Source organism: Pygocentrus nattereri, chromosome 5, assembly GCF_015220715.1.
Source record: "Pygocentrus nattereri isolate fPygNat1 chromosome 5, fPygNat1.pri, whole genome shotgun sequence".
NCBI lineage: Eukaryota > Metazoa > Chordata > Actinopteri > Characiformes > Serrasalmidae > Pygocentrus > Pygocentrus nattereri.
The window spans coordinates 48,574,212-48,600,648 of record NC_051215.1 but is presented as its reverse complement, the minus strand read 5'-3'; the positions used below and the strand labels follow the sequence as shown (position 1 = coordinate 48,600,648).

General features: G+C 41.3%; 1 protein-coding gene across 1 annotated transcript in view; it reads left to right on the top strand.

Moving 5' to 3' along the window:
* The window catches only part of htt (huntingtin), a 58,200-nt gene that overhangs the window by 6,261 nt on the left and 25,502 nt on the right, over positions 1-26,437 (top strand). The window contains 25 exon segments of the mRNA XM_017723796.2: positions 899-1,019; positions 1,165-1,224; positions 1,420-1,499; positions 2,915-3,053; positions 5,841-5,982; positions 6,463-6,641; positions 10,863-11,067; positions 11,617-11,661; positions 11,947-12,024; positions 13,283-13,650; positions 14,844-14,967; positions 15,903-16,021; positions 17,878-17,989; positions 18,169-18,306; positions 18,533-18,691; positions 19,247-19,344; positions 19,470-19,609; positions 20,566-20,629; positions 20,906-21,006; positions 21,109-21,255; positions 21,757-21,877; positions 23,577-23,722; positions 23,855-24,006; positions 24,538-24,740; positions 25,397-25,523. Of these exon segments, the coding sequence (XP_017579285.1) occupies positions 899-1,019; positions 1,165-1,224; positions 1,420-1,499; positions 2,915-3,053; positions 5,841-5,982; positions 6,463-6,641; positions 10,863-11,067; positions 11,617-11,661; positions 11,947-12,024; positions 13,283-13,650; positions 14,844-14,967; positions 15,903-16,021; positions 17,878-17,989; positions 18,169-18,306; positions 18,533-18,691; positions 19,247-19,344; positions 19,470-19,609; positions 20,566-20,629; positions 20,906-21,006; positions 21,109-21,255; positions 21,757-21,877; positions 23,577-23,722; positions 23,855-24,006; positions 24,538-24,740; positions 25,397-25,523 (3,368 nt within the window).

Here is a 26,437-nt window from a genome sequence, read left to right as displayed (position 1 = left end):
GACGTCAGTTCGTCTTAAATCTCTGCCTTTTCGTAGCTTCTGGCCCGGCGCTGGAAACGGCGTGGACAACCAGGGCTTCCGCGCTGTGCTGCACGCATTGGATCCGGGATTCAGCGCCCAGTCTCAGAGATATTTCACCGACACAGTGACCCCTGACTCTCTACAATGAGACGAGACCTGGTGTGATAGTCACTGAATTAAACGGGCAGGATGGCTATAACGTGTGCTGTGTGAACATCCATTACCACTGGATCTTATTTCAGCCTGTTATCGCAGATTAGTGGCAGCAGCGTCTCGAACAAGAGCAGTGAATAAAGAGCCTTGTAGATCACTTACATTTGATTTATTAATAAAAGATATTGGAAGTAAGTGCCTTATGGATTATTACAAATACTTTGCTTTAAAACTACAGAGTCCTGACACAGTGAGTTAGAAATAATGTATAGAAAAAAAGACGCATCGATAATCTGTTTATAATCGCATTGCAGCCCTCTGAATCTTAATCGAATCAAATAGTGAGGTGCTTAAAGACACATATATATATATATATATATATATATATATATATATATATATATATATATATATATATATATATATATATATATATATATATATATATATGTGTATGTGTGTGTGTGTGTGTGTGTGTATAAATCTTTATGGAATGTTAGCAAATGAAAAAACATAACTTCCACCTTAAAATTGAATTTATGTTTTGTGATATTTTTGAGAGCATAATTGTGAAAGTCCTCATAAGCATGTAAACCTTAACTGTATTTACTCCTGGTTAGTTCTCTCTTATATTTCTCATCCGTTTATTTTTGCGCATGTGTAGATAATGAACGTTTTTGCTGAATGACCTCACGTCTGTTTTTCATTGTGGCTCTGGGATCAGGACTTCTCCAGAGTTCCAGAAACTACTAGGAATCGCCATGGAAATGTTCCTGCTGTGCAGCGACGACAAGGAGTCCGATGTGAGGATGGTGGCAGACGAGTGCCTGAACAAAATAATTAAAGTGAGTTCTGCCCTGCGCTCGTATCTGATGCCTCAGAGCGTTACGTGGTTTTCCTCCTGAAAGCGAATGTCTTGGTGTCTGCTGTGGTGAAATGGAGCAGAACGCTGAAGGTTAATGCTTATTTCTGTGTGTTCTGTCCGAATAGGCGTTAATGGATTCCAACTTGCCTCGACTGCAGCTTGAGCTGTACAAAGAGATTAAAAAGGTACGTTGGACGTCGTTTTGCCTATTTTGATTGCATTCCATCCTCATTGTTGACGTACCAATGCGTTTCACTTTCCTGTTTGCTGTGTTTTGTGTGTATTTTGTATGTAGTGTGTTGAAAGGTAGGTAACGTTGATGTACGGTGGTCAGGTGTTTGTTGTGTCTCTGTACACCTTCCTCTCTGTCTCTTCTTCAGAACGGTGCCTCTCGGAGCCTGCGGGCAGCCCTGTGGAGGTTTGCTGAACTCGCTCACCTTGTGCGTCCGCAGAAATGCAGGTATATTTCTGGTTCAAGTGCAGCGAAGTAGAATTATTTTTCAAGCACATTGATTGAACCCAAATCAATGTAAACGATGTTGGGACAGAACTCTCGTTGCATCATCATCAGTTTTGAGTTCATTCAACTGTTTGAAGTAACTAGAGCTCAGAACTATTCAAATTTTTTTGTAGTTATGATTAATTACATTTGGTTGAGTTTGTCACAAAAATTAAAATTTTGTTGAGAATAAGTGGACAGAAAAACTTAAAACGGATGTATTTGTTACGTTAAATAATTCAGTAGCTTTACGTTCATTGTGTCAGTGCAAGGTTCACATGAAATGAACATGAAATTCATGTCATTTTCATAAGGTGAATGTTCTGACCCGTTACTTTATATATCGTTGTGTTTAGAGTAAACGGATGTAGCTCCTCTGAGATTGTAGCCGTTTGATTTTGTTTATATACCTTAGAGATGCTTATTGTAGTAGAGGCTCTCGAGGATGCCTGTAACTTTCTACGTTGCTGTTGCTTCGTTAGTTTACAACTTGTTCGTTCACCCATAGTTCTCCTATGACAGAGGGCCCTAATAGGGGGTCCGAGTCCAGACCCACGCACTGTCCTATGCGGACCTGACCGGGAGCTACAACTGATGAACAATGGAGATGCATTTCATCTGGACGGGGATGGTCCTGTTTTAAACGGCATATGATTTCTAGTCAGTTTAGCAGCCCAGGAAACTCGCAGACCAATTGCATGCATTGTAAATGCCACATGTGACGTTACTTGGCCTTACTTTGTGCATTGCGATGAGGCTTGAGTGAGTAACGCCACGCAGGGAGGGACGAGGAGAGAAACAGCAGTCAGAGAAGAAAGTGATCCAGATTATTTTACATGTCGTGCTCTAAAAAGAGAAACTGGCCAATATTGTTAAAGTATTACTGAATTGTACTTTATTTGGTTTGACATTGTTGTTGACTACATAAGATGATTATATACCTGCTAGGCTTAATTAATTTTAATTACAGTCCTCTGTCCTATGAGAACTGTCCAGTATAGTCTGTGAAGGTGCTGAACGTATCGCTTTAAATGCCATTTTAAAGCTGTGGTTGAGTGAGAGCTACTATAGTGGAACATACAGCGTGTGAGCAGTTGAGTCTTCAGCCTAAACTACTACAGACAGTTCGAAGAGTCAAGATAGGAAAATGCATTAACAAAATAGGAAATCAAATTGTGGTGTTAATAATTAATTTTTTATTACCCTAAAAGTAACTGAGCATCACACTGGCGTGAGCGGAGTGCAAGTTGTGGATAGAAGTAGAATCAGGATTTAAATCCCAGTGCAGGAGTTTGTAAGTGGTCACACCTTGCATGTAAACCTTAAATATAAACCTCACGTGTGTTTAGCTGACCATCTTACCCCGCTTGTCTTAGACCATACCTGGTGAACCTGTTGCCGTGCCTGACGCGGATCACCAAGCGGCAGGAGGAGACGGTGCAGGAAACTTTGGCCTCCTCGATGCCTAAAATCATGGCTGCCCTTGGACACTTTGCCAACGATGGGGAGATCAAGGTACACTACCAAACGCGTCATTTGATAGGAATGGGTTTTTTTCCCTGTTTACAACCTGCATTACAGCTTATCCACAAAAATCCTAAAACCTTCCAACAGTTCGAGGTGGGACTTCCATAATTTGTAGTTCTTTTAAGGATTACATCAATTTCTTGATGACTCAATGCTTTGGTCATTATATTTTCAGTTTATGTCCAGTGGGTGCAGAAAATGAGGCTAGTTATCGTATTCTGAGGAGTCCAGAACAGAAGCTAGAAAACTGCAGAAATGAATGTATTACCAAAAAAATAAACTACTGTACAAACGTACTTATAGATAGATACTTACTTACTTGGTTACTTACTTACTTGGTTACTTACTTACTTGGTTACTTACTTACTTGGTTACTTGGTTACTTACTTGGTTACTTACTTGGTTACTTACTTGGTTACTTACTTGGTTACTTACTTACTTGGTTACTTACTTACTTACTTGGTTACTTACTTACTTACTTGATTACTTACTTACTTACTTGGTTACTTACTTACTTGGTTACTTACTTACTTACTTGGTTACTTACTTACTTACTTGGTTACTTACTTACTTGGTTACTTACTTACTTACTTGGTTACTTACTTACTTACTTGGTTACTTACTTACTTGGTTACTTACTTACTTGGTTACTTACTTACTTGGTTACTTACTTGGTTACTTGGTTGGTTACTTACTTACTTGGTTACTTACTTACTTGGTTACTTACTTGGTTACTTGGTTGGTTACTTACTTGGTTGGTTACTTACTTGGTTGGTTACTTACTTACTTGGTTACTTACTTACTTGGTTACTTACTTACTTGGTTACTTGGTTACTTACTTGGTTACTTGGTTACTTACTTGGTTGGTTACTTACTTGGTTGGTTACTTACTTGGTTGGTTACTTACTTGGTTGGTTACTTACTTACTTGGTTACTTACTTACTTGGTTACTTACTTACTTGGTTACTTACTTACTTGGTTACTTGGTTACTTGGTTACTTACTTGGTTGGTTACTTACTTGGTTGGTTACTTACTTACTTGGTTACTTACTTACTTGGTTACTTACTTACTTGGTTACTTACTTACTTGGTTACTTACTTGGTTACTTGGTTACTTGGTTGGTTACTTACTTGGTTGGTTACTTACTTGGTTACTTACTTACTTGGTTACTTACTTACTTGGTTACTTGGTTACTTGGTTGGTTACTTACTTGGTTGGTTACTTTCTTGGTTGGTTACTTACTTGGTTACTTGCTTACTTGGTTACTTGCTTACTTGGTTACTTACTTACTTGGTTACTTACTTGGTTACTTGGTTGGTTACTTACTTGGTTACTTACTTGGTTACTTGGTTACTAACTTACGTGGTTACTTACTTACTTGGTTGGTTGCTTACTTACTTGGTTACTTACTTACTTGGTTACTTACTTACTTGGTTACTTACTTGGTTGGTTACTTACTTGGTTGGTTACTTACTTGGTTGGTTACTTACTTGGTTACTTACTTACTTGGTTACTTACTTACTTGGTTACTTGGTTGGTTACTTGGTTACTTGGTTGGTTACTTGGTTGGTTACTTGGTTGGTTACTTGGTTGGTTGGTTACTTACTTGGTTGGTTACTTACTTGGTTGGTTACTTACTTGGTTGGTTACTTACTTGGTTGGTTACTTACTTGGTTGGTTACTTACTTGGTTGGTTACTTGGTTACTTACTTGGTTACTTACTTGGTTACTTGGTTGGTTACTTACTTGGTTACTTGGTTGGTTACTTACTTGGTTACTTGGTTGGTTACTTACTTGGTTACTTGGTTACTAACTTACGTGGTTACTTACTTACTTACTTGGTTACTTACTTACTTTATTGATCCTGAAGGAAATTTAGCAGACACACAACACTGTACAGTAACCGTAAACAGGTGTAGACATATAACACGAATAAATAAACCAGATCCTCTCTGCAGGCAGATATACAAATAGAAAAAAATACCACAGTCTGTGATCAGATCTATAACCTGAGATGAGATGCAGCGTAATAATGACTGAATGACAAGAATTTACAGGTGACGGCACATAATGACCACAGAATGAGTAAATAACTATGTGCATATATTGTACCCAATAAAGCGTCTAGTGTCCAGATGTGCAGGATGCAGAGAAGCAGTTATAACTGGCACTAGTCATGTGGCCTTCATGCGGGCATCAGCAGGGGACTGTAATATGTTTTCCTGTTGCTGTTAGTCGTTCTTGCACCATGCTAGTCACGAGAGCACAGGAGTGACATCATATTCTAAATGTGGAAGCTGACTCGCTTGGATTGCTTCAATTATCCATGATCTCCCTCTCTCTCACTCTGTCTCCTTCTCCCTCTTTCTCTTCTTCTCACCCATTCATGCATGACATGGAACATTTTCTTTAGCTTCATCCTCTTCGCTGGCACATGCTCCAGGCTTCGGCTGGTTGAGTGCTTTAGTCGTAGAGCCCTAAAGAGCGACTGTGCAGTATAAACTAATTAGGCTTGTAATGTGAAGATTTGGCTGTAATCTTTTTTTTTTTTTTTGCCATTTTCAGCAAGTTGTGTTATTGATGTGGGACGTGATGTGAAATCAAAAGGCAGTGATGAAAGTTTTGCCTCAGTGTCAAGCACTTAAAAGGGGGGGGGGCTTTGAAGTTTAGTGCCATCACTGTAGAACATTGTCTTGTTTCCTTCAGTCATGTTACAGACTAACCAGAGTCACCCTTTTTGTGAAGGAATCACAACGATGTGTTTGTTTTTGTAGGTGCTTCTAAAAGCCTTTGTGGCGAATCTGAAGTCCTCTTCTCCCACTATTCGGCGCACAGCGGCCAGTTCTGCTGTCAGTGTGTGTCAGCACTCGCGCAGAACAAACTACTTCTACACCTGGCTCCTCAACGTGCTGCTAGGTTTGACATATACTGTACATTCATCCGTGCTTACAGTTTTCTCATATGCATTTATTTATTTTCAGGCCACAGCCTGCTATGGATGTAATAATGAATATCTTGTTTATATCGAGATGGAATTTAAAGTCTTAGGGGTTTTTTTCTGTGGACTAGTCAAATCTGGATATGCATCAAACGAGTAATCCACGGCACATCAAATATTGCATCTAGGTTCGCCACGTTGGCATGCTTTTCTTTTATCGGTGAACATCCATGTGTATTATTTAGTGCTGTTGTAATGAGAAGCCGCCTGAAACAAATGAAAACATAGTTTGTGTTTTTGTGACTTTGATGCAACTAAACAAAAACTAAATGTGCAAAGACCTTAAAATCGTTTTTTTTGTGACATCACTCTTGATCTGTTGAAATCAACATATTTGATCTGTCTCTGTCTGTCTCTGTCTGTCTCTGTCTGTCTCTGTCTGTCTCTGTCTGTCTCAGGCCTTGTGGTTCCAGTGGATGATGAGCACTCCAGCCACCTGATTCTGGGTGTGTTACTGACATTGCGCTACCTGATGCCCCTTCTGCAGCAGCAGGATGCTAGCACCAGCCTGAAGGGCAGCTTTGGTGTCATGCGTAAAGAGGCAGACATCTCCCCTACACCTGAACAGCTCATACAGGTACAAGAACCCTACAGATCCTGCAGCTATACAGTGGAGTGTTGTGATGGGCTTGTGCTGGTGTCTACTTAGATACTGTTAGATAGATATGGTAAAGATGACTTCAGCTTCATGTTAACATCATAGTTGAAATGCAAAACTTTCAATTAGCTGGTCGGATTTCTGTAAAGGGTACCATTTAAGAAGCTGCTGCAAGGCTGTGATTTTCAGGTTCAGGGCCAGATTCTTGTTCAGAGTCTCCCTCTTCAGGTTCATACAAGCAAGGCTGCATCGATGTGATCCTATCCTGCGACATACTGAGGTACCTACACCTTAGTTTTCAGAGGATTGATGGTTTTGCATCACAAAGCTGATCTCAGCTTCTAATCCACCAGCTTCTTGTTTGTGTTTTCCTATTCCACCTTACATGGTGCAGCAGGTGTTATAATAACTGCTGCACCATTTAAGGCAGAACATGAAAATTCTGAGCAAGAAGGTGGAGAAGAGCAAAGCAAACTTCAGTCTCGTGTTGTTAACTGTGAATTTGTAATGGTCTGAATACGAGCTGGCATGTTATCATACCTTTTGGGGGTTCCATGTTCCCTACACACAACTGGGGAAAGGTTTTGGGGCTCTTGGTTAACCATAGCTAATATTAATGTGAGGTTAGCAAGCTTAATTTTATGTATACATTTGCCTCCATATTTTGCTACATTCTCATTGCTGGCTGCATTATTGAATATACTGTCAAATGAAAACGATGATTACACAATGTAACAATTTTCAAAAAAAAAATTGTTCCCAGTTGTTAAGTGTGTTTTCCTGATTGTTTGTACCCTAAATGAATAGAAAAAAGTTATTATTCCCTGTAAACTTTGCTTTTGTGGTCAGCATAATGATATTTTGAAATTGATCTATTTTTAAGGATATTCGCCATATTTCAAGATACTTAAGAAGCTTCTGGAATTGTGAGAACTATCAAGAAGTTTCTAGAACTGTCCAGAATTATCTAGAACTTTCTGGGACTGTACAGAATTGTAGGTAGCTGTATAACTACAGTTATATAGGGCCACTATAGCCCTTCCTGAGAGACGGAGAGACATGATCTAATTGATTGGGATTGCATAGTAAGTGGGCAACAGCCATCACAGACAAAGGGGAATTGACCTAGACAGACAGGTGTGAATTCATTCTCTATTCAGATTCTGATAACGACAGTATTCACACTTCACCCCATGCCCATTGCAGGAGGAGCTTAGGAAGGACCACTACTTTCAAATGTATATATTGTGTGTTACTCTGCTACCGGGTGATCAGTCTTGCTCTGCTGAATCCTCAGTACACTCTTGTACTTGGATACTGCATGGAATAAAGATTGACCATTTTTATCAAGTTTGGAGAGACATCCTTTTTCCTTACAGTACACAGCAACTTAGTCAATTTAGATGGCATCAAGAGGTTGCATACATCCAGCAGACGCATTTTGCTATGTGGCCATTTTATAAAGACAAATTGCTACTTCTGCATGGTGGACCCTTAACGTATCCTGACATTCCTTCATCTATTGCCCCAGTACCACACTGACCTGAACTTCCTGTACCAACACCTCCAGACAGAGCAACACCACCTTCAGAAGAAAGCAGCAGGTCAGACACCCAGGAAGATGTTGAAGATCACGATTTCTCTTCATGTGCAGATGAGGAGCGGAAGCCATACTACCCTAACTAAAAGACCTCAACGATCTGATCAGAGACCTTGGTCTCACCAAGTCCAACGCTGAGCTTCTGACATCAAGGCTCAAGCAATGGAACTTATTAGATGAATGCGTCCAAGTCACAGGTCAGAGGAAGCGTCACCAAGTTTTTTCCACCTTCTTCAGTCATCAAGACGGACTGTGCTTCTGCAACAATGTGGCCGGTCTATTCGAGGCTATAGGTATCACCTGTAACCCGAATGAGTGGCGTCTCTTCATAGACAGCTCATGCAAGAGCCTCAAAGCCATGCTGCTTCACAATGGGAACAAGTACCCATCTCTTCCTGTAGCTCACTCTGTGCACCTGAAAGAGGAATACACCAGTGTCAAGATGTTGCTAGGTGCCTTGAAGTATGATGAGTACGGCTGGGAAGTTATTGGAGATTTCAAAATGGTGTCATTCCTGATGGGCCTCCAAGGTGGTTTTACTAAGTATCCTTGCTTTATTTGCCTTTGGGACAGCCGGGATACTAAAGCGCACTACCACAGGCGGGACTGGCCTCAGCGGACAGAGTTCACTGTGGGGAAGAACAATGTAAAGTGGGACCCACTGGTGGACCCACGCAAGGTGCTGATGCCACCACTACACATCAAGTTGGGGCTCATAAAACAATTTGTCAGGGCTGTAGATAAGGAGTCGAGAGCTTTCAATTACCTCCAAGATCTTTTCCCTACGCTGTCTGAAGCAAAGATCAAAGCTGGTGTCTTCGTTGGACCACAAATCAAGAAGATCATAGAGTGCAGTGAATTTCCCAAGAAGCTGAATAGGAAGGAGAGAGCGGCTTGGAACAGTTTTGTCGCAGTGGTTCGCGGCTTCCTAGGCAATCATAAAGATGAAAACTATCTACAACTGGTCCAGACTCTGATAAAGAACTATGCTGCAATGGGCTGCAGGATGTCACTCAAAATCCATATCCTTGATGCTCATCTTGATAAGTTCAAAGAGAACATGGGAGCTTATTCAGAGGAGCAAGGCGAGCGCTTCCACCAGGACATTATGAACTTTGAATGCCGTTACCAAGGACCATATAACGAGAACATGATGGGCGACTATATTTGGGGATGGATTCGTGAATCTGATTTGCAGTATAGTCGTAAATCTCGGAAAACCACACACTTCTGAACAGTTTTTGGTACTCTATGTAAATTTGCAATGCCTATAGTGTTCTTAGTCTGACTGTATAAATGAGAAGATGCAAAATCGTCTGTTTCTATAATAAAAATTCATAATTTTCGTTGCCACAAAAGCGAAGTTTATGATGAATGTAAGCAATTTTTAATTTGTTTTAGACATAAGCAATTGGAATATAACATTAAAAAGCTGGGAACAAAACTTGTGTTACATAGTGTTATTATTAAAAAAAATACTTCACTGTCTTATCATCCATGTTGCCTTCAGTAAGTTTTGGGAAAGCTGTTCCTTTCAGCTTGAGATGGCTGGCAAATATAGAGCTGTACTGAGCCCAGTTTTCAGATGAGTCAGCAATAAAATGCTTTGCTCTGGTCATCTGGAAAAGAACGTAGAGGCTGACCGGTTTTCCCTCTTGCATCTAAAACTGAGCATTTGTAAATGAGTGCAATCTCCTTGTAGCGCAGTACACAGAGTGTTTGTTTTCACAGTTCATGAATATGCATTTAAACCTAGCTTATGATTTGCTATAGTTAATTTGTGTTTTCTGTGATGTCTAAGATTACACCGAAAAAGGGTCATTTCTAAGCAGTGGTCAGGGCACAGTATGAGAATTTTTGCACTCTGCAGAGGCCAATAAACGTGGGACTGAGGCAGAAGTATGAAGATAATCCCATATTTCCAGTTACAAGGACATTTTTATTTAAAGAGGAAAATTCTGGGCCTTTAATATCGCGTTAATTGTACTTAACACAGATGAGAGTGTTCTTGAAATGCGACTGTACAATGCCTGTGCAAGCCTCCTCTATGGTTCGGTGTACATTGTAGGACATCCTCACACTGCAGCGTGAGATTTCAGCCTGAAAAACAAGCAATAACATGTCTCGGCTCCCATATATCAGACGGAACGCCTCGTTTCAAACAGCCTGAGGCTAAATGTATTTATATAAAAAAAGCCTTAAACTCTCAGCCAGTAAAGTTTGTGGGATTCACTTTCTTACTAGATTAATTGCATTTACCTAATTAAACATGACAATATAGTACAACTACAACTTGTACTGAACTGCACTTTATTGAGTTACTTTTACTTGACAAAGCTTGACTCCACTAACACGGCATCCCTGCGTTTTCTCCCACGTCTGCTTCAGTGTAAGGGACTATTGGAACCAGGTTCACCTAGTTTAGCAGTTTATTACTGGCTCTGTTACCGTGTTGAAGGGACTGTTTGTACAAGTTTCTCTTGCTGAATTGCTTATTTTTGATTTTTTTTATGAATATTGTTTTTTTTTTTTTTTTTTTTTAGGGTCTAATGTCTTCAGACTTGAAAATCACGAGAATGAAGGTATTTGCTTTCTTGCAGGTGTACGAGCTGACGCTCCACTACACACAGCACCGCGATCATAATGTGGTGACTGCTTCTCTCGAGCTTCTTCAGCAGCTGTTCCGTACTCCTTCTCCTGAGCTCCTACACACACTTATAACTCCTGGCAACATCAGACACACGAGCGTCTTCAGAGAGGAGGCGGAGAGCCGCGCTCGCAGCGGAAGCATCCTCGAGCTCATTGGTACGTTCTTGTGTCAATTACATGATTCAGCTGGACACACCAGGTAAATACAAAGGTGTCCGAGCGCATTTCATACTTTCAGCAAATCTACTGAAGTGATCTGCCAAAAGGCCAGAACTGCATACTGTATAACTGTTTTCTGTGTGAGACCACTGTGAGGTCTGCTACAGTAGTTATGCAGCTGCATATCAATATGTAGCTGTATAATCTCTGCTGCAGCCTCTAGTACCTCTAGTAGTCCACTGTGCTTAGTAAATGCAGTTTTGTAACAAAGAAAACTTATGAGAGTTGCATAAATCTCAATTAACATTCCTAACTGCTTCTACTGACTTTGCAACTTGCATGTAGACTTAATAATCCTTTATTTCCAGTTCTACTAAATTACCTCTTGAAAAATTCCTGTAGATCTGTCAAATGATTACTTGTGCCTTTATTCACCCGTCTCCTGCTTTGTATCTCTTGCATTAACCTCTTGTCCAAATTGTCCAAATCTTCTGGGTTTCTTGGGGCTTTTTTTTACTCTCTTCAATTCCTGTTTCGTGTGTCCAGCTGGTGGATCGACGTCCAGTCCACTCATCCTCAGGAAGCAGAAAGGTGACATCCTGACTGACCTTTTAACCATTTTTAAACCTAATCCTTTGACCCCATCTGCTGACTGAAGCTTGAGGCAAAAGGGTTCTGCCTGTAACCGTCTTAAGAGTTGTGTGCAGAACAAAAGGCATTGCATGGTTTCCCTGCCTTCTGCATTATTATATATGAGATATTGTATGTGAGCAAAGTAGTATCAGTCATTGATGGGTAGTACAGTAATATTCTTTAGTACAAGGTTCAGCGAAGACCAATTGAACAATGTCAAGCTGCGTGATGTAACTGTTTCAGGTAAACTGATGTCCGGTGAAGAGGAAGGTCTAGAGGATGACCCTGAGAGGGCAGAGGTCACCACAGGCTCCTTTTCAGGTGAGCTGGAGTTATTCTTACAAAAACCTCCTTGAAACATGTCCATGTATGTTGGAGTGTTACGTGGATTATAAGTACTCACATAGTAGATCAGCTGGAGCTCTGTAAGGTACAGCAAAAAGTTTGTGCATTTCATTTTTATATTTTAAAGTTTTTTCTTTTTTGGCGTATTTGTACCCTCATTTTTTACTCTCATTACCACTATGTGCCCATATATGTGTGTTGTGTTCCTCATTACCAATATTAATCATATTTTTTCCTGTCTTTTTTTTAATTAGGACAAAAATTGTTTGTATTATTTGTAACTGTTGGATCTCTTATGTTTTCCGTGTAAACTTTAAGGATGTGAACCAGAACATCAAGCGAAAGTAAAAACCTTAGTGCAGTTTACTTTTTTGAATGTATATACGCTCACTGGCCACTTTATTAGGTACAGGTTGCTAGTAAAAGGTTTCAACCCCCTTGTTCCTTCAGAACGGTCTTAATTCTTTGTGGCACACTTTCAACAAGGTGTTGGAAACGTTCCTCAGAGATTCTGGTTGGTGATTTGAGTTCCTGCTGTCTTTCTATCATCTGGAACCAGTCTGCCCATTCTCCTCTGACCTCTCACATCAACAAGGCATTTTCGTCCACACAACTGACCGCTCACTGGATATTTCCTCTTTTTCGGACCGTTCTCTGTAAACCCTAGAGATGGTTGTGTGTGAAAATCCCAGTAGATCAGCAGTTTCTGAAATACTCAGACCAGCCCGTCTGGCACCAACAACCAGGCCACGTTCAAAGCCCCTTAAATCCCCTTTCTTCCCCGTTCTGATGCTCGGTCTGCACTTCAGCAAGTCGTCTTGACCACCTCTACAGGCCTAAATGCAGTGAGCTGCGGCCGTGTGATTGGCTGATTAGCTGTTTGCGTTAAAAAAAAAAAATTGAACAGGTGTACCTAATAAAGTGGCAGGCGACACACAATATATATAATATTAAAAAATTACATTGGGCCAAAAAAAAAAAAAAGACTTCCATGCCATCCTGGTTCCCCAGCTCACATATACAACTAATTTTGCAATAACAAAAGATAAAAAAAAAAATAATAATAATTTACTTGGGTCTCAGTGTTTGTCAGGTTTGTGTGAATAACTTTCGATTTAGTGTAGGCATTAAATAAATGGTCAGTAAGAAAATACACTATACATTTATCCACTCAGTAGTCATTTGTTTACAAAGCATGATGTGAATGTAGTGATTATGCTTTGTTACATCTTAGCCTCAGTGGGCAGTGAAAGCACCAGCGATGCCCCGTCCTCCTCCGGTGTGTCCTCCCTCGGTCCGGCCGACATCATCACAGAGCAACCACGATCTTCGCAGCACGCTCTGCAGCCGGGCGATTCGGTGGACCTGAGTGCTTCAGAGCAGGGGGTTGGGCCTGACACACCAGATGAGGAAGATGAGGAGGACATGTTGAGCCGCAGCTCGAGTGGTGTCACTGGGGCCATCGGCACCGCTGCTGACCTCCTTGCCGAGACCAATCAGGCTTCCTCGGGCCCGGCTTCGTCCTCGCCACCCAGCGACAGCTCCCAGACTACCACGGAGGGACCAGACTCCGCCGTGACTCCTTCGGACTGCGCTGAGCTCGTAAGTGTCCCTGGTGCCAGTAAACGGTTCCGGAGCCGTTCACCGCCATCCCCGACTCCCACTGAGGGGCCAGACACTTCTTCCCACTCCGACAGCGAGGTCTCGTCATCCTACAGGCCCTCCTCTTCCTCCTCCTCTTCCATATCTTCTTCTTCCACTTGTTCTGCCGTCTCCTTCGCTAGCAGTAGTGACAAGGTCAGCAGGTGGCAGGGTGGTAGGGCCTATCTCAAATCTACCCTGCTCTCCCATCTGAGCCTGCCCTTTTTTTTTTCTTTCTTTTTTTTTTAAAATCAGCCTCCTTCCCACATGCACGCCCTGTTCTGACCTTCTTGATCTTTATTGTCAGTGAGATTCATTTGAAGAATGATATCCTTTGCCCCGCATTATCTATTTTTGGCCTTTCATCTCTCTTGACCCCGTCACTAGAAAAACTGGCTCCCGGTTCATTCAGAAGTGGCCTTCAGTGGCCTTTAGAAGCATGGTGATGACCACTCCTCCTGTTTTGGGGATTTCAGATCTAGTACATTAAAAAGCATGTATGAGTGGTCTTTGAGCTTCATCTGTCTACCAATGTCTGGTTCAGGACTGGTCACAGAGCCCTTTTCCTGTGTCCCAATAAAAGGAAAAATAGGGCTGGGCAATTTGACTGTTTTTCGTATTTCCTCCTCTGGTCACAGTATGGATTTCTGAGTAATTTGTGGCTACTTTAAGGACACTGGCCAGCTGTAAGATCCAGTACAAAGAGAGCATGATCAGCCTGTTTTAATTGGATATAGTGAAGTGCAGTATTAAGTTCAGTCTAAAGTTTTAAAATCCTTTTAGATGCGACACTACTGGTTCATTTTTTTCTGTTACAACATGGCAACCCTCAGAAAAACAAACCATCATGATGCATGTTGTTTATCGAGAAAATGCCATATTGCCCACCCCTAAGTAAAACTTATTAATACAGGTGTTATGGTGTTCTACCATTCTCAGCTGAATATTTACATTGCATCCATTGATGCTTTTGTGCCTCCATGTGTTGTGATAACTGGAGCAAATCTCAGCCCTGTTTATGTGCTAATGCATGCCCATCTTTTCGTGTGTGTTTCCTGTTTGCATGGGTTTTTTTGGCTATGTGTGTCTGCTTCTTGGTATGTCTTTGATTCTATGTGTTTACACTCTTGATTTTGGTTGTGTGTGATGTTTAGGTCTTGGATGGCAGTGAGAGTCAGTACTCGGGGATGCAGATAGGCACTCTGCAGGATGAGGAAGAGGAGGGAGTGGCTGCAGCCCCTGGTGAAGCTCTGGAGCCTTTCTCTGGGGCTGTGCTGGGTATGTATCACCTTCAGCCAAAACTCGCACGTCTTGCTTTGGTGTATTAATAGGATGCATCAACAGTTTAACCATATTTTAACACTTTTAACCAAATGCACATGCTGTCAGGGGCTGGTTAGAATAGAATGAGTGCTCATTTGTTACACTGGTATTCAACCCTCTGTTTATCCGATTTGTCCTACTTTCCAGCCACAAATAGTGCATCCTAAACTTCAGTACCTTTAATCATCAAAGGTCATTAGATAAAATAGATAGATGTTTTATTTTGAAAATGTTCAATAAATTATAGCTGGGTTACTTGATTGCATGCCAGCTATCAATATATCTCCACATGGCCACTGAAGTTTTAATAATCACGTTTTAATAATGAAATAATAATGAAGTTAAAATTTTAAAATGGGCTCCATCAAATAATTACTTCAGACAAAAAAAATCAGCTAATTTTCTCTTCGTTTATGTTCTAATTTCTCATCATACAGTTTTAAAGGGGCTTTATAAGCATGCCAGTTTCTGCCTAATGGATCTGTTTTGAACTGCAGGAACATATTTGACATAATTAATTGGTTTAATTATATATTATAGTCTGATATATTATTGTTTTAATATTGTTGGTGTTGGGAAATGAGTATTTTGGGGACTCATTTGGTAATATCAGTGCCTGTAACATGCTGTTTAGGCCAGCCCTAATTCTGTCTTTTTGGACTTTAACATCAAGGAAAACAGTTAAAATACTGGAATTAATGTAATAAGATTGATCCAAACTACTGCCATTCTATTATATAGTTTTGCAAATTCTGATGATTCTCTTTGAAGAGCATCTGATGATTGCGTTACACAATACCAGCTTTTGGTGGTTGGCAAACTGTGTACATCTTCCCTTTTATGTCTTTTCTAATGTGTGTAATGGAGGTTTAATCTTGTTTGTGTGTCAGCACTGAGTAAACCTCACCTGCTGGAGGGAAAAGGTCACAACAGGCAAGCTTCTGACAGCAGTGTGGATCGCTTTATACCAAAGGATGAGGTTCTGGAGCCTTCAGACCTCGATAATAAGGTGAACACACACATAAAGACATGTACATATTTATGCGTATATACGTTGCGTGGAATGTTCAGTGTGTTTTCACATAAGTAACATTTTAATAAATTCTGTCTGCTTGCTGTAATTGGCTGTAGTTAAAAAAAAAAAAGAATGTTCTTTTAATATTTTAGTGCTGTAGGTGGGGCAGTCGTGGGCTGGAGGTTAGGGAACCAGCCTTGTGACCGGAAGGTCGCCGGTTCGATCCCCAGATCCCTCAGTCCATGACTGGGGTGTCCTTGAGCAAGACACCTAACCCCCAACTGCTCCCTGGGTGCTGCGGATTGGGCTGCCCGCCGCTCCAGGCGAGTGTGCTCACTGCCCCCTAGTGTGTGTGTGCTCACTAGTGTGTATGTGGTGTTTCACTGCACGGGCGGGTTAAATGCGGAGGTGGAATTTCCCTCATTGTGGGACTAATAAGGGTCACTTAATCTTAATCTTAAGGTTTTGTCACTTGCTCTAAAATGTTCATCTAGTTTAAACTTTCAGGGTTCATAAAGTCATGACTGTTCTTAGGTGCTTATAATGTTTTATTTAAATAATGCAATGATGTTTTTCCTCTAGAACAGCTAAATTGTCTGTACATTAACTCCGTATTAGCTGGTTGATTGTTTAATATTGTGACATTTGCGTACATCTCAGTGACACCATGTTTTATTATTAGTAAAAAGATTGAGCTCATCATTTCTTGGTGCTGATATGCTTTATGCTAAGACTGCCTTACAAGCGTGACTGCTTATTTCGATATAACTGTTTTGTTTAAAATAGTACCAAAGGGAACCTTACTCAGTGTGTTGTGAACATTAACCAGACAGAAAGCACAATAAAGCAATAAAGAAGCATGTTTTTCATTTATTACTTTTCATTTTTTATGGATTTTAAGCAAAGGAATTAGTTACCTGTGCCCAAATTTTTCAACTTTGGATTCATCTGTTGTCAACATTGTTCTAGATGTCCTGGTTTTTGTCAAACTTTAGTTTTGCCCTGATTTTTAAAATAAAAAAAAATTCTTTTTGAGACAGCAAAAAAATAAATGAATAAAACTTGCAGACTCTTTCTAATGGTGATTTGATGCCAGCTATGGCAAGAGCTACCTGTAGGTCCCGTAATAAAGATTTAGGATTGTTCCGAGACTTCATTATGCATCTTGTGGTCTGGTTTTGGGGTGAACTTCCTAGGACGGCCTGACCTGGCCATGTTAGGATTTGTTTTAAATTATAATAACTTTTTCACATGACTGTATATTGCCCGCCGGGTGACCGGGGTCCTCTCTGTGTGGAGTTTGCATGTTCTCCCCGTGTCTGCGTGGGTTCCTCCGGGTTCTCCGGTTTCCTCCCACAGTCCAAAGACATGCAGTCAGGCCAATTGGACGTGCTACATTGCCCCTGGGTGTGAGTGACTGTCTGTGTCTGTCTGTCTGCCCTGCAATGGACTGGCGACCTGTCCAGGGTGTATCCTGCCTTCCGCCCAGTAACCGCTGGGATAGGCTCCAGCACCCCCAGCCCCCCACACCCACCCCCCTGGTGCCCTGAGGGAGAAGCAGCTTAGAAAATGTGTGTGTGTGTGTGTGTGTGTGTGTGTGTGTGTGTGTGTGTGTGTCTTGCCCAGCGTTATGCTACATGCTTTACATGGAAATTCTCATTTCATTCTACGTCATGGATAAATACCTCTGTTTAAAAGATTTGTGATCAAATGAAAGCAAGTCGCACTGACAGTTTATGGCCTCCCCTTGCTCCTCTCTCACACTTGAAACTTCACGTTTTAAAAGGGTTTAGAACTGCAGCATTTAAACTAATGCGTAGAATTTATGATGTTTTATTATTGTGTTGTAGCCATCTAGGATTAAGGGAGAGATTGGCTATTATACAGACCCAACGGAGGCGCCTCTGATCCACTGTGTCCGTCTGCTGTCTGCCTCCTTCCTGCTCACCGGCCACAGAAATGGTGAGGGGACTCGTCTTTTCTTCACCCTTTCAGGCGTATTTACATAGCAACACCTCTAGTTTGAGAGTTTAGGAGAAATACGTGAAGGACCTCTGGAGCTGGTGGATCACTTTCTTGATTGTCTGGGAAATGTAACCACACTTGCGGTGTTTTAACTGCTATGCGCTTGTGCTTTCCAGGGCTGGTTCCTGATAAGGAGGTCCGTGTGAGCGTGAAGGCCTTAGCTGTTAGTTGTGTAGGTGCAGCAGCAGCTCTTCTTCCAGAGGCTTTTTTTAATAAGCTCTACCTGGAGCCCCTGGATGGACAGCAACCGGAGGGTAAAATGTTCAGTTAATCACTAATTCAAAAGTTGCCATAATGGCACATTTATAAAAATGTATTGTGCTTGTCCGAAGAGATTTACTCAAAAAATGCCATGTTTTAAAATTTTTTTGCATCCCTTAGCTGACCATTGGATGTTGTTAAGGAATTTCGTCATAACAAGCCAAGATTTCTTTTATTATGAGCAAACTATAATATGTGCTGTGGTGTTTGTTTAAACAGAGCAGCAGTACATCAGTGACATCCTGCACTACATTGAGCACGGGGACCCTCAGATCAGAGGAGCTACAGCCATATTGTGCGGAGCTTTGATCCAAGCCGTCTTGCTCAAGACTCGCTTCACTACAGAGCCGTGGCTCTCCTGCCTCCACAGCACCACTGGTGAGGCTTGTAGAAGGATAGATGCTACATTAGGAGTAGTTTGACAAAGATAGATGCTATTAGACGTGACCGTGCAGTGTTCTAGTTTCATTTCATTGCAGTTCAGTTCATTCTATGGCCCTGGGGCAGTCGTGGGCTGGAGGTTAGGGAACCGGAAGGTTGCCGGTTCAATCCCCTTGGCTGACAGTCCATGACTGAAGTGCCCTTGAGCAAGGCACCTAACCCCCCAAATGCTCCCCGGGCGCCGTGGATAGGGCTGCCCACTGATCCGGGCAATTGTGCGCACCCCTAGTGTGTGTTCACTAGTGTGCATGTATGTGGGTGTTTCACTGCACGGATGGGTTAAATGCAGAGGTCTGATTTCACAGTGACACATGATTCGGTTCGGTTCAATTCAAACTAATACGATTTAGCAAATGTTTTATTCTGTACTTTAACACAGTCTGGTTTTAAGTGTGAACAGCTCAATTTATTAGAATATATGTGAGGAGCAGCCTTCAATCATAACTGCGTCTCTCCCGCTTCCTCTCCCTCCCACTTTGTTCTTTATTTCAGGAAACCCTGTGTCTCTGGAGGACTTTGTGCCCTTGCTGCAGCGCAGTCTAAAGGATGAGTCCTCAGTGACATGCAAAATGGCCTGCTCAGCTGTGAGGGTAAGTCATGTAACTACTGCAAGTTGACTGCTTGCGCACAAGCGTATAGTCAATCTATTCATGCTATAAGCCTGACAAATGATGATGGTGTGCCTGTGACTTATTTGTGTGTTTCTTTGTTTCAGCATTGTATCATGGCTTTGTGCAGCAGTAGTTTTAGTGAACTGGGTTTGCAGCTTCTTATCAACCTCTTGGCCCTGAGAGATTGCTCCTACTGGCTGGTCCGTACTGAGCTGCTGGAAACTCTGGCTGAGGTGGACTTTCGGTAAGATGAGTCTAAGGATGGGAACAAGCTCAAAGCAAGCACACAAATGCAAAAGACAAATGCTTTGCAAACACTTGGTCCTTCGGTATAAACTCAACGTGCATTCTTGTTACTTTGATGGCTGAGACATTCGGTACCGAAGCTGGCAATATAGGACAAATCAAAATGGGATCTACTGTCGTGTGTGACCTGCTTCACTTGTTCTATCAGGACAATAAATTGATGTTCATTCCAGCAAATTCCTTTTTGTGAGACGCTCAAGTCCTCATGTGGAGTGACAATTGAGTCAAACCTTGTCTGTGTAGCTTGAAGCATCTGGATCATATATTTCTGGCCTAAGGCTAACTTTTCATCACCTGGCCAGATCTTATTTTGGAAGACGTTTCGTGATGTTAGAACATTTGGTGACAGAACAAAGATCTGTTAAAACAGTACTTTTTTTTTTTTTTTTTTTTTTTTTTTTGATCAGGGTTTATTTATTTTGTTTTCATATTATATCACAGAAAAAAGAAAAACACACTGTATTCCCCACCCCCAACCCTCACAATACCAGACATACTAACATAATACATACATACTCAAAAGAACACGTATACATAGAGGGGGGATAAATAAATAAATAAATAAATAAAATAAAAAAAATTAAAAAATTGTAGAAAAGGGAAAGTAAATAAATAAAAAAATAAAAAAATAATAATAATAGTAGTTACAGAGGGTAGATTAAATAAAATAAATGAATAAATGCAATAGATAAATAAATTAGTACATTAATGAAATAATCATTCAAAAAGTTACGTTAACGCACTATCTGCTTCGAAATCTTCAGCACAAGATAGAAAAGGTTGCCAAATATCAAAAAACTTCCCAGTGGATCCTCTCAAAGTATATCTAATCAAAACAGTACTTTTAATGTTGGCCAGCATTCTGCCTTACATGACTGGACATTTGTTTGACAGGTTAGTGTGTTTCCTGGAGAGAAAAACAGAGAAGTTGCACAGAGGAGAGCATCACTACACTGGGGTAAAGAACACTCTTATCCTACATCTTCTCGGGGCAGTTTTCTCAATTTTGAAGGGATTTTACAGCATAGAAGCTGGGCTGGTACATTTCTGTGAGATTTATTTTTTTGAGTGACCAGTTTAATGTTTGTCCAGGCCATTGTCAAGTGTTTGTTCTATTTGGATATTTTCTGGCATGATCTTGTAATTAATCACCTGTAACACTGTTATAAATGTATAATAGATTACAAATCACTGCTAGGCAAGATGTGTCAGTGCGTTACTTTTCTCTCTTTAGTTGTTGCGGCTGCAGGAAAGAGTGTTAAATGATGTAGTGCTTTACTTGTTGGGAGACGATGATCCAAGAGTGCGGCATGTTGCTGCTTCTACCATTAGCAGGTATACAGCGACACACTTACAGGTCATGCTGACGTTTTTAATATTTGCTTTGCTGCATGTGATTAATTTATGTTTATTTATTTGATGCATGTGATTTGCCAGGCTGGTGTCCAGGTTGTTCTATGACTGTGACCAGGCCCAGGCAGATCCAGTGGTGGCTATTGCTCGTGACCAGAGCAGTGTGTACTTGCAGCTTCTGATGCATGAGACTCAGCCTCCCTCCCAGTTTACTGTCAGCACAATCACACGGTAAGAAACAAAAAAAGAGGACAAAAGCACTTGTATTAATATTATACCAAGCTATTGCGTACACTACTTTTCAAAGTGAGGACTTGGCATATTAATAATTACCATTATTTTATTAAATAATAGCTTATAATGTAGACTGAAATGCTACAGGCAAGACACCAGAAGGTGGAATGTTTTATGCAATATTTCATGTTTTTTAGGAGCAACTATCTGTAAATGTTACATGATGTACTGTAATTACCTGTTCATAGCCTTGAGGTTTGATCACCACTTTTCAGATGTGAGACTTTTTTTTTTTTGTTGTTGTTTGTTTTAATTTTTAACAACTTCCTGCAAGTTAGTTGAAACCTGTGATGTAAAATATTAGCATCATTTATTAAAATTATTATTTAAAACAGTGAATCCAAACTTTTGGGTGATAATTCCAAACTCTGTCTTGTGCTCAACATCTTCGAATCGCCCAGCTCTATGTGAATTTTGAACTTGTGTGCTTTGTAACAGGACGTATCGAGGCTACAGCCTATCACCAAGTGTGGCAGATGTCACAGTGGAAAACAACTTGTCTAGGGTGATCACTACCATCTCTCATGCCCTCACCTCCTCCACCTCCAGAGCTCTGACTGTGAGTTTTGCACTGCTGAGCTTTAGCCTTTGTGTTTATGCTCTGCACCTGACCAGGTCAAAATTATGATCAAATATACAACCCCGTTTCCAAAGAAGTTGGGACACTGCAAAATGTAAATAAAAACAAAATGCAACAATGTGCAAATCATTTAAACCCTATATTTCATTGAAAATAGTACAAAGACAGCATATCAAATGTTGAAACTGGGAAATTCTATAGTTTTTTTTTTTTTTTTTTTTTTTTTTTTTTAAAACATTTGCCCATTTTGAATTTGGTGCCAACACATCCCGAAAAAGTTGGGATGGGGCAACAAAAGGCTGACAAAGTTGTGTAATGCTGAAAACCTGCTGGTTAATCAGAAACAGGTCAGTAACGTGATTTGGGTATTAAAAAAAAAAAAAAAAAAAAAAAAATACATAACGAGCAAAAATGAGTAGGAGTTCACCACTCTTGTGAAAGACTTCATGAGCAAATACTGCAACAATTTATGCAAAATGTTTCTCAACATGAAAATGGCAAAGAACACTTGCTTTTCATCATCGACAGTACATAATATCAGACTCAGAAAATCTGGAGAAATCTCTGTATGCAAGGGACAAGATCAAAAAATGGTATTTGCTGGCTGTGATCTTTGGGCTCTCAGACAGCACTGTATTAAAAACAGACATGATTCTGTAGTGGGAATCGCTGCATGAAGCACTTCTGAAAACCACTGTCTGTGAACACAGCTCATCACCGCATCCACAAATGCCGTTAAAACTCTAAAACACAAAGAAGAAACCAAATATAAACAGGATTCAGAAACGCTGCCTCCTTCTCTGGGCCTGAGCTCATTTAAAATAGACTAAGGGGAAGTGGAAAGGTGTCCTGTGGTCAGACGAAACAGCATTTGAAATTTTTTTTGGATATCATGGACACTGTGCCCTCTGGGCTAAAGACCAATGAGCCTGATATCAGTGCACAGTTCAAAAGCCAGTATTCATGATGGTGAAGGGGGGCATTAGTGCACGTGGCATGGGTGACGTGCTCATCTGTGAAGGCGCCATTAATGCTGAACAATAAATACAGATCTGAAACATATGAAATGGCTAATAATTGCGTCAAAGATTTCTATAAGTTCATTAGGACCTTGAAACAGTGTGTAATAACCAACTGTAACATTTTTTTTTTTTTATTCATTTGTTTCAATTTTTCAGTTTATTGTTATGATCGATTTTGCTGTTTTATCCAAGGTTTTAAATAAAAGTACTAAGACTAAACTGCGAGATAATGAAGAAAATGCAATTATGATTTATCTGCTTTCAATATGATAAATTAGACGTGACGGTCATAAAAAAAAAAAAAAGTTAACAAATTTGTTAAAATTATTACAACCTATGTAATCCAGACTTGGACATGGGCGCATTTTTACTTATATATATATATATATATATATATATATATATATATATATATATATACATACATACATACATACATACATACATATATATATATATATATATATATATATATATATATATATATATATATATATATATATATATATATATATATATAAATAAATAAAATCTTACACACACAAAACCTTTGTCATCATCAATATACCAATTAACGAATTCACTTCCAACCCTAGTTGAACACGTTTGATCCGGAGTCCACATTTTTACTTCACGTTATGATTTGCCTCCTCCAGTTTGGCTGCTGTGAGGCCCTTTGCCTGCTCTCCTCTACTTTTCCGGTGTCCACCTGGAGCACAGGATGGCACTGTGGCTTTGTCAGCTCACCTGTGTTCCACTCCACCCGCTCCAGCCAGTACCGTGCCCGTGGACGCTCCTTCAGGTGAGTGCGCACTGAACCACAATCTGTCAGTGTTTGTGTTAGAATTGTTAAAGAATAGTCATTAGTGAACTTGTTTCAGGATTGCAGCCGAAATACCTGTAGCGTAAGTTTGTATGTGTCTTCTCTCCATAGTCTTTCTCAGTCTGGCACCGGCGAGGAGAGTCGCAGGACTCTCACTGTGGGCGTTGCCAGCATGGTACTGTCCCTGCTCTCTTCTGCCTGGTTCCCACTGGACCTCTCTGCCCATCAGGACACCTTGCTGCTGGCCGGAAACTTAATTGCTGGTCTGAACTTGCACATACACTTAGCACCGTTTTAAATGATTTCCCTTACCATCCGTAGCTGGAAGTCCAAGAGAGCACAATTGGCCTCGCTGTCTCTGGGTGGGTAGGATGGCCTGATGCCAGTCAGCGCAAGCATTTGTTAGATGACGTAACAGAACTGACGTTTGGAGCTTTCTTCCAAGCGCATTAGGCTGTCCGATGATTTTGCGTGAGTGGCAGTTCGAAAAGATGCGGTTGCTGGCTTCACAGGTCTCGGAGGAAGCTTGCGTTAGCCTTCACCCTCCTAGCGTTGGTAGTATCGTGTGATTGGGGGAGTCCTAATTAGTGGATGGAATTGGAAACTATTAAATTGGGGAGAATATTGGTTAAAAAAAAAAAACGGTTTCCTTTTTTGCGTAGTGCTGAGCTTCTTGAAGTTGCTGTATTTGGCAAGTCATTCAGTGTGTTTGAGTTTCGTTGGGGTTTTTTAAAAACTGTTGTTAAATTGGTTTCTCCCATGTCCTCTCCTGTCTCTCCGATCTGAAACGCAAGCTGCTGCTCCAAAGTGCATGAAGAGTCCCTGGTCTGGTGAAGAGGAGTCCAGCTCTACCCCCTCCAAACAGGAAGAGGCGTGGCCTGCCCTTAGTGACCGCTCCCTGGTTGTTATGGTGGAGCAGCTGTTCTCTCACCTTCTGAAGATCCTCAACATCTGTGCACATGTGCTGGACGACACATCCCCAGGCCCTGCTGTCAAGGTAACAGGCTCATGGAAAAAAATGGTTTGGAACTTTCTAATGGTGCTGTTCAGAACAATACAGTAGTGTTGCAGTATGTTAAAACTGCTTGTAAGTACAGTGCTGTCGGAAAATTTGTGAATTTAATCTAAAATGAAATGTCTTTGTTGGCCAAAGCATGTGAACCTCTGCTTTCATTAACTGGTGTGACCTGCTTGAGCAGCAATGACGTTAACCAGTGTCTTCCTATAACTGTTAATCAGGCCCTTCAACTGTTTCTTGCATGAACGTCACACCTTAGGTTCTGCATTTGTATTAGATTGTGTGTGTGGTAAAGACCAGACTTTGTTGGTGAAAACTCAGATTGATGCTGTTCAGAAAGGGTTGGGATAGCCACACTTGCACCTGATTGTCACCCAATTGATTGAACCTCCTGACTCAAATTAGCACCTGTACCAAACGGATCATTCTAGAGGTTCACATACTTTTGCCAACAAAGACATTTAATGTTTGGATTAAACAAAAAAAGGATTATGCGGTTATTTGTTTTACTGGGTTCTCTTTAAATGAAGATCTCACTTTATTTTGGGTCACATTTATGTAGAAATTCACAAAATGATGAAGTTCACAAACATTCAAGTAGAACTTTCAATCAAACAGGTACATCTTTTTTCCAGGCCACTTTGCCCTCTTTGGCCAACACCCCATCACTGAGCCCAATAAGGCGAAAGGGCAAAGAGAGAGAAATTTCTGAGCCCAGCACAACCCCCATGAGCCCAAAGAAAGGAGGGGAGACTAATGCAGGTAAAACTGAGGCTGCGCAGATCCATCTCACACTTATAAACAAGTATTTGTGTCAGCCTTATTGCATCATGTTCGTCAACTTCCGCCTTGGTTCAGTGGTTCAGTCAATCAGCTGTCAGAAATAGAACATGAAATGGCCCCAGGGAATTTCATAAAAGGGCCACTTTTTTTGCACTTTGAAATGTTCACTTGAAAGTGTTTCTCATAGCATTTAAACTATCCAAGCTTCACAGTTTAACTTCAAAGGGACAGGGATGGAGACAGGGAGACGGGGACAGAGAGAGAGGGACCAAGAGCGAGAGAGGGACTGATACGGAGACAGAGAGAGGGACAGAGACGGGGACAGAGAGAGAGAAAGCGGGACAGGGATGGAGACAGGGAGACGGGGAAAGAGAGAGAGAGGGACAGAGAGAGAGAGAGGGACCGAGAGAGGGACTGATACGGAGACAGAGAGAGAGGGACGGAGACGGGGACAGAGAGGGAAAGAAGGCAGACAGAGAGAGGGATAGAGAGACGGGCACAGAGAGAGAGGGAGTGAGAGAGAGGGACTGATATGGAGACAGAGAGAGAGGGACGGAGACGGGGACAGAGAGGGAAAGAAGGCAGACAGAGAGACGGGCACAGAGAGAGGGTCAGAGCGAGCGAGAGAGGGACTGATACAGAGACAGAGAGGGACGGAGACAGGGACAGAGAGGGAAAGAAGGCAGACAGAGAGACGGGCACAGAGAGAGGGTCAGAGCGAGCGAGAGAGGGACTGATACGGAGACAGAGAGAGAGGGACGGAGACGGGGACAGAGAGGGAAAGAAGGCAGACAGAGAGACGGGCACAGAGAGAGGGTCAGAGCGAGCGAGAGAGGGACTGATACGGAGACAGAGAGAGAGGGACGGAGACGGGGACAGAGAGGGAAAGAAGG